General features: G+C 41.0%; 1 protein-coding gene across 1 annotated transcript in view; it reads right to left on the reverse strand.

The window, feature by feature from the left end:
- Positions 1-2,034: 2,034 nt before the first annotated feature.
- Positions 2,035-12,225, reverse strand: part of LOC150090216 (ankyrin repeat and FYVE domain-containing protein 1) — a 199,065-nt gene continuing 188,874 nt past the window's right edge. Inside the window, exon 23 of the mRNA XM_090369021.1 lies at positions 2,035-2,164. Within this exon, the coding sequence (XP_090225147.1) occupies positions 2,035-2,164 (130 nt within the window). The remainder of the gene's footprint in view (positions 2,165-12,225) is intronic.

Genomic DNA, 12,225 nt, shown 5'->3' on the forward strand with positions numbered 1-12,225 from the left:
AACAGTTAATCCATTCATATCTAGTTGACTAATGTTAATCCCTCCCAACATTACCAACATCTATGAGCACATTGCAAACATTATTATTTGCAGTAGTACAGCGGATCAGTCTCATATCTACTTCCCTAAATTGTAGTAGGATACACATATGGGTAAAGACAAAAACCTGTATATGTAGAAATTGTCACTCAATGCAAAATTTTAGGAATTATTTTTGATATCTATGCATAAAAGTTGACTAAACAGCTGATATATTAGTGGAGATAAAAATCATGTTGACCAGTGTAATTATTGAAAAAAAAAATTCCACATGTAAAGCAATTCGCAATTTGCTTTATTTTTTAAAACACAGTAACTAAAGTTAACTTTTTTTTATACAAAATATGAAAAATAACCCACTAAAAACTGATATTCAGTAACATACATGATTAAACACAGGAATCCTGAATAACAAATAAATAGCTAAGTTTACATTATTTATATTTCTACAATAATGTTACAAAGTGATATTTTTATAAAATAACATGTATGCATTATGTACATGCACCACTGATACAAAATTCACTTTTCAAACACTACCTGCACATAAGGAAACTATAACAAATCACTTTGGCACTACCAGTTTATTTTAACTTTTCACATGGTTCCGTACAGATTCAGAACTTACAACATCTTTAATTATTTAGTCACTCTTTTAGTTTCTTTGCAATTATCAATTAAGTTTATTAAACTACAGCATGAGAAGCAATTTAATTCTGGAAGAAGGTAATTGCAGCCAATGAATTCCTTTCCAATAAGACCAACATTTACAATTACAATATCCAGAATGTCATGGTAGTTATTCATCACCTTCCTTTTCTTCAATCATATTCATAATTGATTTGATAATTTAAAATGCAGTGGTAATTACTTTTGATTACTCTTCAATCTTCAGCAAATTCAAATTGCCGAATCTCCTATTTCAGGATAATGGCTGATATCTTAATTTCATGCTCATTAAATAATGATCTCTAAGCCTCCTTTTGGTTATTAATATTATTTTTTTCCTTTCTGTACCTCTTTTTTCACTATAAAGTCTGAAATGCTTTATTATTAAATTCGTTGCTTCAATCAAATTTTCATTCCACACATGCCAAGCCCATTAATAAATATTAAAAGATAATAAATGAAAATTAATAAAATACATTACTTTTAGCAATACAGAATTATGTGTGCTATATGATAAACTATGCACACTGTAATAATATAAACTAGGACTGTCAAAACAAAAGAAATGAAATAAATTTTCATATATGCACTTTCGTTGTATTATGAACAACCAAATTTTAAAGAATTAGTTTCATTTTGTATTCTTGGAGAAAGCTCATTTCTGTAGGAAAGCACATTTACAGAAACTGTTTCTGCAAAGTGTAATTTTAATCAACAATAACATATGTATGAACTACATATCTAAGTTTTTGTATCATTTTAAAAGAATGCACAAATATTTCAAAGTGACAGCTAGAATGAAAAAAAGATTTCAGAATATTAGTAGGGTTGTTTTTAAAATTCCAGTTAACATATCTTTACTTATACAACTCTAATTTTCATTATTAACAAAGTTATTAAAAAAATAAAACACTATTCATAGAGAAATGTTAGTTTTATTCAAAATGATTAATCATAAATGTTTTTATATTTTGAAAAAAAAAAATGGCATTTATAAGTAATTATTCATGGCAAGGCAACAGAAAAATGTATGTTTAAGAATTTTTCAATTACACTTCTGAAATAATTTTTACATCTATTTCCATCATATGTATACAGTTAATTACAGTATGTTAACTGCACTTTCTACTAAAAAAATGCTTTCCATTTTGAAAATAATCTTTCACATGATAAAAGAAAGATAAAAAAAGGGTGACTGAGTGAATCTGTTGTACATTCTGAACAATAATAGTCACCTGAAATGTCTCAAATTACCTAACACCTGTTTTGTATAAGTTCATTTTTAATTTATGATTAACAAAAAAAAAAAAAAAAAAACCGTGGAACTCATAATGCTCCAACTGTGAGTACATCAAAGCATACTTCACACACTCGTACTGGCTTGTTGAGATTGAACTTTAAGATAGGCATATCCTTATCTGAACACTTGGAACACAGGATCCGGCCGCAATGTCGACTGAAAATAAAAAAAAATTTTATAATGGTATAGTGTTTATTATATCAAATTCCTTTAGAGTAGATAAAAAACATAACTACAAATATTGCATTACAACATGGTGTGTACATACTATGTTGTAATAATACTAAGAATTACAGTTGAAATTATAATCTAAAATAAATTGGGGGATTTTGCTTGCAAGGGGGCTGAAAAATCTCTTAAATGTCTATACATGACTTCTAGTAATACAGTCAAATTATCTGATATAATTGGCATGTCATGTGCCTAACATTCAGCGGTGCAATTTGAGTGCAGGGAGTGAGAAACCAGTGAACATTTACTACAAACTGTATGAGGCAGATTGTTTGAAATATGTATGGTCTTCTAATGGTATAAATAGCTCACACAAGGATGGTAATTTAGACAGGAACTACTACATCTTGGCCAAGCACACAAGGCCATTAATGCAACAAGTGATGGCCAGGTGGATGAGCTTGTGCAGAATAACTACTATGAAATTGCATGTCCGATCATAATCAACTCAGCAAAAGGATCGGTATCATCCACACCTTACCACAGGACCAATTTTGTTATTGGACAGCATGATATGCGAGAGTGAAAAAAATGACTGAGTGAGAAATAATTCACACTACACATGAATTTACACATAGTAGATATGGTGACCATGAAGACAGAGCATTTTCTGGATTGATTTGTGGCAGGTGATGAATAATGGAGGTCATAGTCCCACTGTAAAAGGCATTTTACATCGTAAGACCCCATTTGGAATATTGTGTCCAAGCATTGAGACCTTATCTGAAAAAAGGTATTGAGCTTTTTGAAAAAGTGTCCAAAGATGGGCAACTAGCATGGTGGGTTTGGCAAAAGGGTAACTGTACAAGGAAAGTCTTTCATGATGTGGGCTACAGAGCTTGACAACCAGGCACCTTAGAAGGGACCTGATTGAGGTTTATAAGACTCTGAGAGGGGTTAGTAAAATGAATGAAGGTGGAATTTTTACTGTTATAAAGAATTCTAGAACTAGGGGTCATGAATTCAATTAGGGGCTTTAATCTTGGGGTTGGGGGGAAATCACAGGGAGCTAAATCTAGTGAATATAGCTAACTATAGTGAAAGAATGCTTCACAAGAAATCTTGAATGGAAAGCGCTGAGGGTACAGCGGTATTGTCACAAAGCATACACCAATTCCCTGAGGACTGAGAAAACAGACCTTTCTGTCTGTTTTCTCGAACAGTATTGCACAACTGCCATAAAATTGTTTAGTGACATTCCTGGCATAATATTTGATCATACATGATAAATTCAAAATGACAATAACCTGTGAGTCAAAAAATACGATAAGCATGATCTTCACATGTGATTGAGACTGTTTTGCTTATTTCATTTTTCCTTGGTCTTAGAGAAGACAGAATCTTCCATTGAGAGGACAGGGAATTTGATTCAGAATCATAACTATACACCCATGATTTATCAAACGTAACAAAGGAAGAAAAAGTTTTTTTTTTTTTTTGGTAGTTATTGGTGCATTGGCTTCTGTGGCCATAGTGCACCTGCCAAGGTTTTTTGCAGTACTTTGATCCAAGCCCAAGGCGGGATTCGAACCTGCGACCTTTGGGTTGCCAGGCAGGCGCTTTACCCACCCGGCTAGCCCGGTCGGCGGAAGAAAAAGTATGGGTCATCAGCAGTATTTTGATGAAGATCTTGGCACACAAGAATTCACTGCTCTTTGTGATCATCAGTGAGGATGTAGGATATAAACTTGGCTGAAATGTGTCACATTCCCAATTGTGTTAAAATTGATTGATAATGCCTCATTAAGACTAATTTCACTAGCAACTTTGCAGATAATTAAACATTGATTGCTTCTGATTAGATCATGAATATGAGCAAAGTGTATTAGTTGTCTGACAGCACCAGGGGTTCCCCCCATTTCCATGTTGTGTACTCTGTTTGTATAGCACAGAACTCTGTGAAGGCCACAGATTTAAAAAGTGTGCGGGGAGTGGACGGATGGGTAGTGTTGTGTACCGTTGTTCTTCTGACCATTTAGCCGTTGGGCCCCTGTTGGAACCCACCGTTACTGCACTTGGCCCCGGGGAGGCAGGTCAGGTACCCAGTAGATTTTTGTACTCTGGCAGGCCCTGCCACCTAGTTTCCAAAGATTTCAGTGGCAAGAGCCTATGTAAAAAATAAATAAATAATAAATAAAAAATAAAATAAATAAAAAGAAATAAAAAAGGGGGTTAACGCTAGAATATAAAAGGCCAAGAGTAATGTACGCATGGTTTAAATTTGGATGTTATTAATTGATAAGTTGTGTGGGGTGTACACTGTGAGATACACAGAGTAGGGGGAGCTGAAGGCTGGGGGGAAAAGACAGAGGTATGGGGACGATAGAGAAGATGACCCCAGAGAGTCAGGCCCAGGCCTCACCAGGTGGTACCAGGGGGAAGGATACAGTAACCAATCTCCTCCCCCCAGCTGGGGAGGAGAGTAAAAGAAAACCAGGCTAGAGTGCTTGGTTTGATCGCCAATGTGGCTTGTGGCAGAAAAGCTGCTGGTGTCTCCAGTGTCTGGGTTTTGGAGTCTTCAGTGGGATCAGGTACTGGTTGATCTTGCCTGGAGATTCAGTTGCAGATATCAGCCCGATGGAACTTGGATGAAGGAAGTGAATTTCAGTTCAATTGAGCTTCGATGAGGTCAGCAGTTGATGCTACTGGAGAGGTGGGTGCCCAGAATCTGTCTCAAGTTATTGGTTTTGGTGGTTTAGGCTCCTTAATGTTCTTTGTCTGTTAAAGACATCCTGTGCAAAAGTGGTGAAGTATTTATAATTGTAATGGGTATGAATTAGTATATGTTCTTGGTCCTTTGGCAAATTAATAATCTTTGTGATCAGAATAGATCTCAAGTCTTCGTAGTTAGGACAGTCATACATTATATGGTGCCAAGATCTGTCAGTGCCACAGTGGCAGCGTGGATCATCTGTGATGCCCTGAGACGTTAATTTTTCTTGTATCGCCCCGTGGCCTGTGAGGAGGTATGTTATATACAGGCCAGGGGAAAACCAGCTTGGGGCTTTTGGGAACGTGAACGTTACATCAGGGATGAATTTCTTTGTAATTGCTCCCTTAGTGGATGTTGTCCCCATCTGTCCTGCCAGGCTTGCTGCAGGTGAGCAAGAAGGTGGCTTTTTTCTGTCTTGCGATTAATTGCTGGGTTAGTGGTGAATCCAATGGTGGTAGTGGAGATTCCTTTGGACAGATGATACAACATGCCACATCTAATTATTTTAAGATCTAGAGGGAGGACTCCAGCAAAGACTTGGAGAGCAGGAGTTCTCACCATGCAGCAGGCTCTTGTGATGGTAAGTAGTATTGCTATTTGAATGGTGGCTAATTTCTTCTGATTTGTGACAATAGCTGCCCGATGATACCAGACCCCTGCAGCATATGAGATGACTGGAATAAAGACTGCTTTGTAAAACAGGGCTAGGGTATGTCGGTTTAGACCCCAGTCCCTGCGGGTGACTCTTGCCACCAACGCTGTGTAATTTCTTATTTTCTTTTGGATATACTGTAGGTGTGGGAAGGACAGTTTTGAGTCCAGGATTACACCAAGGTGCTTAAACTGGGTGGCATTGATCTTAATCTGCGGTGGTCTGGTTGAGCTTAGGTTCCCTTTCAAGAGGATGTTGGAGGTTTTCTCAGCCGAGATTGTCAGGTTGTGCTGGGTAGCCCACTCCTGGAGGAGCAAGAGTGCTCGGTTAGCAGAAATTTCAAGCTGGGCTCTTGAGCTGGCAGGCGCGGAAAGGATCAAATCATCTGCATAGGCTTGGGACTTAACATGCCCAAGATCTTGATTTAGGAACTCATCCAGGACCATGTTCCAGAAAGTTGGTCCTAGGACCGAGCCCTGTGGATCTTTCTGGTCACCCTGGAGTAGGGAGTCTCTACACTGACAGATCTGTCACATAGATAGCTTTTAATGCAGGAGTAGAGATTTTGAGGAATCTGTGCTTGCCTGAGCCTGCCAAGGATGCTCAGCCACCAAAGTGAGTCAAACACCCCGGCGAAGTTGACTGCAATTACAAGGAAGTATTTTTCAGGTGTAGATTGAGCAGATGTTAAAAGATTATTTAGTGCGTCTACTGTCGAGTGCCCCTGACGGAATCCATACTGGTTGTTGGCCTGTAGATTTCTGTTTGCATAATACTTGTGAATTCTGAAGAAGATTAGTCTCTCAAGGAGTTTGCTGAGAACAGTTAAGAGGGCGATTCGTTTGCACGATGTTGGCTGTTGTGGCGGTTTATTCGGATTCTTGAGAAGTCGTCGAAGATTAGCTGTCTTCCAATCAAGTGGAAAGGATCCTTTTGCCAGACAGTGGTTGAAAAGGTTCAGTAGTAAGTATGGCATGTAGTCTGCTACTCTTTTGACAATTTCGGGCTCCAGACCTGGACATAGAGACTTAGGTCAGGACCTGGGCATTTTTTGTCCTTGAGTTTCAATACTGATTGATGAACTTCCTCCAGGGCGAAGGGCTCTTCGGTTTCCTGCGTGGTGTAGCACTCATTGGAGGTACACAGTTGGGCTTGTATTGGTGTGAGGTCAGAGATTGATGGTTGGAAAATGGTATTGAGTATATTATTAATTGACTGCTCCCAGGTAGTGTTTATTGTGCTTTGTGGTGTGAGTGGTTGTCAGAACGTCTCCCCTGGGCAGTTTATTGGTGGTAATTTTATATACCACCCCCCAAGGGTCGGTATTCCCAGTCAATGCCACCAGATACTACCAAGATGTCCTTTTCCTTTGGCGGATTAGAGCTGTATAGGTGTTCCTGACTATTCTATATTGTTGTCTCAAGACCTCCACCTCTGGCTGCGGCCACGATCTCCTTGCTCTTTGAAAAGCTTTTCTTTTACTATTTACTTCTCTGCAGAGGCGCTGCAGCTCTGGGGACCACCACGGAACAGTGCTGGGGAGCGGATTTTTTCATTTAAAGGTTGTGGTACAGGCGTTTGTAATGACCCTGGTAACAGTTCTCTGGTGCACTTCTGGATCCAGCAAGTTACAGTCCCCCGCCGGGAGTTGCATGACAGAGATGTCCAGAGCTGCTATGAAGTTGTCCCAGTTAGCATTTTCTATTTTAAATCTGTTCAGTGTGAGTTTAGGATTCAATGTTGGATTTTAGACATTTGGAAGGTTATGTCCTGGTCGTCCAGGCCTCCTGGACACACCAGCCAGAGATGTACCAGTCATCTGCCTGCTAGCCAGGGTGATATCAATATTTGATTCCCAGAGAGTAGATGAAAATGTTGGCAAATTGTGTGGCCTATTTAATATGGTAAGCTGTGAATTGGGATAAACTCTTCTAATCGCTGTCCATTGCGGGTGCCACAATGGTCATCAGACCCCACAAACGAAGCAGGAGAGCGGTAGTTTACATCCACGATAATTTTCTCATTGGGAAAAAGGGCCACTATGTTTTCCAGATAGTTTATTGTTGGTAGAATATCCTCTCCAGGTCTGTTATATATAGAGACCACATAAAAGGTTCCAAGGGGACCTATGATATGCAGGCACACTGCCCAGAATGTGCAGAGACTTGATATTTTGGTGGTAATGAGTTCTGGGTTCCTGACTACAATTGCCACCCAGGGAGTTTCATTATCTGCTTGGATTATTTTGTATGCAAGTGGGTAACTGCACACCTGCTTGGCATGGGTATAAGGTTCTTGAAGGATCATGATGTCGATATTTTCCTCATTTGCAATTACTTTTAGCTAGTCTGGAACTACCTTGGCCCGCTGCACATTAAATTGGATGAATTTGCTCTGTTGGGCGTTGAACTATTTAAGGAATAGGCTCATAATCGGTTCTACTTTGTTGTGCTTGCTTTTCGGTTAGATAAACTGGACAACTGTTGTCTTTTATTGAGTGATTATGAGGAAGTTTTGAGCTTTTGAAGTTTGCGCAGACCGGCTCGCTGGTTTTGTTGGGGCATTCCTTATACTGATGTCCCTTCTGGGCACAGTGCCGATAGGTTGACTCAGCCCGAGTGCAGGTGTGTGTGGAAGGGCCAAACTTGCAGCAGTTGAAACACTTTGGGACTGCCACATGTTCTTTAAAATGGCTGCCCCAGTGTACATATAGTCTCTTGATTTTTTATTGTATTCCAAGCTGGGGGGGTTAACTCCACCACCCAGTTGACATTATTATCTGACTTAGACTTTTTATGAAATTTTGGCTTAATAAGCTCTTCTGGGGCCGAATCAGGGTGAGACGCTTGCAGGTTATGGTAGTATAGTTCTTCGGTGATTTGCATAGGTGTGGAGTCCTTGCTGACATCAAATATGACTACTGAGGGGCCTTTTTCCTTTGGTTGTTCTGCAGTAAGGCCAAGTGTCGAGATGGCAGGTTTTTTTTTTGATGTCTTCTATTTCTTTTGATGTTTCAGTTTCGATCAGTACCCCAACATTTCAGGTTTTCCTGATCGATTTAATTCTTGTAGTTTTAAAGTGCTCCTTCAGTTTATTGATGACTGTATTCTTCACTTTCTCGCTAGTCTTAATTTCTTAGTTGCCAATAGGTTTTAGAATAACTAAATTTGGGGTTTTTAGTATGTTTTCCTTTTGGTTGTCGGTCCAGAGGCCTCATTACTCGGCTTGGTAGTGGTCCTCAGTGCATCTGCAACGAGGGTGCTGTTGCATTTGGTTTCCTCGTACCTCCATATAAGCCTCTAATTTGGCTGCAGCCTTCTCGCATTCAATGTGTGTATTCAACAATAAGTATTCCATATTTGACCAGATGGTAATTATCTTTCCTCTCAGGGCTGTAGTTATGTGATTACTGGAGTTAGTCATAAGGTCTTCCAGTTCCCTTCGGAAAATTTTGACCCGGTCCATGATAGGGTTATCAGGGGGTGTTGGATCCGGCACCGTAGCACTGTAATGAGGTATATTTGGTTGCTCTTGAAGTTCTACAGGGTCGCTGTTTCATGTAGTCTCAATGTCTTGCTCCCTGCCACTTTCTGGGTTATTGGTTTCGCCTAATCATAACTCCTCGACAGACCAGTCCGCAGGAGTGAGAAAGATTAGATTACTTGTTATGCTGTCTCTCTCTGCGTTGTTTTTCCCAGCAGTAGGGACGCTGCTTTTGCACTGGCTACAGACATATCTAGATCGAGCCGTGGCACTAATCTTTGGGATTGATCATCCAGAACAGCACTCCCCCAGGGTTCTTTTGCAGGGGCCATTACAAATCAGAAAAGTTTTAATATTTTTTATCCCCGACAATCGCAAGTTTGTTTGGTTACACGACCAGGCATAATTATTAAAAGAGGGGGAACTTGGCAACGAACAGATGTTTAAGTAGCACTGAATATAAGCAAAAAGTAAAGTGTAAAGTGTATTCGTGTCTAGAGGCACGGGGGTTCCCCCAACGCGTTGCTTTCATTGTAGGTGTAACAGTTCACTGTAGGTGTAACAGTTCACCGTAAAGGCCAGAAATTTAAAAGTGTATGGATTTTGTAAGTGTGGTGTTATGTATCATTGTTCTTCTGGCCATTTAGCCGCTAGATCCCTGCTGGGGCCCAACATTGTCACTTAGTCTCGTGGAGTCAGACCAGGTACCCAGTACTTTATATTTTACTCTGGCAGGCCCTGCGACCTAGTTTCCTGAGATTTCAGTGGCTAGGGCCTAAAAATATATATATATAAAAAAAAATTTTTTTTTTTAAATAAAATAATCGCTGAAAAAGGTTTAAGCCAAAAGAGTTTTGCATGCGTGGTTTGAATTTGGACTTATTTTAATTTTTGACATTGTGTGGGACATGCGCTGGTGTATAGACAGAGTAGGGGAGGGAGACTAAAGACTGGGGGGGAAAAGCCAGAAGTATGGGGACAATAGAGTAGGTGTCCCCAAAAGCAGTGGGGCAGGCCCATGCCCCACCAGGAGCAGAGAAGCGGGGAGTGGCAGGGGAGGGAGGGAGGGAACCGTCTCCCCCCTGCCTGGGGATTGGGAATTAAAGGTGAATAGGACCAAGGAGTTCTATTTATGTCCAGTCCGGGTTTTTTGTCACTTGGTTTGTTTGCATGTACTCATCTTCGTTGGTTAGTTTCTGTGGCTGTGTCTGACCAGGTCCCTTGTCACTTTGCTATTTTCTTGAACTTTGTAGGGTCCTGTTGGGTCCTTTGATCCGTTTGTGGCCTCACTTTGGTCAGGGTTGTCTTCTTCCATGCTCATTTTGATTTCCTCTTGCTCTTTGCAGTCTTGTGGGGTGGTCGATTTTCTTCGAGTATATGATGTCATGTTTCAGGCTCACTGCAGGTGAAAGTTAGCTCCTCCGTTATACCCAGCATGTTCAATTTTGCCTTGAATGGGCCATGGCCTGTTAGTAAGTAGGTTGCATTTAACCCCGGGCTAAACCACGGGGGGGGGGGGGATTTTGGATATGTCTTGGCAACCAGTGGTATGAATCTCTTCGTCACTTCGCTTTGTTTGATGCTGTCCATCTGTCCTGTCTCAGCTGTAGCAGGTGAGCCACGATTCTATGATTTTCTGCTTTGCGGTTGTTGTTTGGTTCCAGGGCAAGTCCATAGATTGTAGTGGATGTTTCCTTAGACAGGTGGTACATCAGCCCGCAGTGAGTTACCTCCAGGTCCAGTGGGAGGACTCCTGTCAAGATCTGGAGGGCATGCGTGCTCACTGTTCTGCATGCATGAGAGATGATGAGCATAATGCTACGCTGGATTATGTCCAGGTGTCTTTTATTTACCACCGTTTCTGCTTTTTTGTACCATATCGGGGATCCGTAGGTAATGGCTAGGATGAAAATTGCTTTGTAGTACAGGGACAGAGTTTTTCTGTTTAATCCCCAGTCCCTGTGTGAGACTCTTGCTATTAATGCTGCGTAATTCCTTAGTTTTTCTTTCAGGTGGATGATGTGAGGGGGTGAAGGATAAATTACTCTCGATTGTAATTCCTAAGTATCGTATTTGTTTTGCAAGTTTGATGATTGCTCCTGCTATCTTTATTTGCGGTGGTCTGTGGATATCGAGCACTCCTTTCAGTAGAACAGAATTCGTCTTCGTGGGCGAGATCTCCAATTGTGTAGCTTTGCCCAATCTCGTAACACCTGTATTGCCTGGTTTGCATGAGTCTCCAGGCCTGATCTGGAGTCTGCTTCCACCATCAGGACCAAATCGTCAGCAAAGGCCTGGCAGCTCACTTCGCCGAAGTCCTGAACCAAGAAGTCGTCAAAGACAATGTTCCACAAGAGCAGCCCCAGGACCGAGCCCTGGGGCAGACCCTATGGACCCATCGAGCCACTTTTCGAAAAGGTGTTACCACCTCAATTCTTCGGTCAGTTAGGTAATCCTTTATACACTTGTAGAGGTTTGTTGGGAGCGCTGCCTCCCAGAGCTGGCTGAGGACGCTCGGCCACCACAGGGTGTCGAACACTCCTGCAAAGTCCACTGCGACGACTAGGAAGTACTTCCTGTCGCACTGGGTTGCTTAGAATATAAGGTTTTGGACTGCTTCTATGGTTGATAATCCCGGTTTGAATCCATATTGTTTTGGTGATTCTTGGTTTGCGGCTTTGTAGTGGCTCATAATTCTTTTATGTAACAGCCTTTCGTATAGTTTACTCAGGGTAGTCAGTAAAGCTATTGGTCGGTAGGAATCCGGTTGTTTCGGTGGCTTGTTAGGTTTCTTCAGGATGAGTTTCAGATTTGCAGTTTTTCAGGAGGTCGGAAATTTCCCCGCTTGCAGGCAGCAGTTTAGAAGTTTGAGCAGGAGGCCAGGTATGTGTTCCACAGCCTTTTTGATCGGCTCCAGCTCCATGAGTTCAGGTCCTGGGCATTTCTTATTTCGCATCTGTGCCGCAGCATTTTTTAGCTCCTCCGTGGTGAAGGGTGGCTCCATTTGTTGCGATGTGTATGCCTCATTCGCTTGGGAGATTTCTTCCTGCTTGCCACTGAGGTTGTCTGGGGGTTCTAGAATGATTGTATTTAGAATGTTATTAATTGAATCATCCCATGTTTTAGTGAGGGATCCTT

Source organism: Mastigoproctus giganteus, chromosome 2 (genome assembly GCF_048544385.1).
Source record: "Mastigoproctus giganteus isolate SK-2022 chromosome 2, ASM4854438v1, whole genome shotgun sequence".
NCBI classification, from domain to species: domain Eukaryota; kingdom Metazoa; phylum Arthropoda; class Arachnida; order Uropygi; family Thelyphonidae; genus Mastigoproctus; species Mastigoproctus giganteus.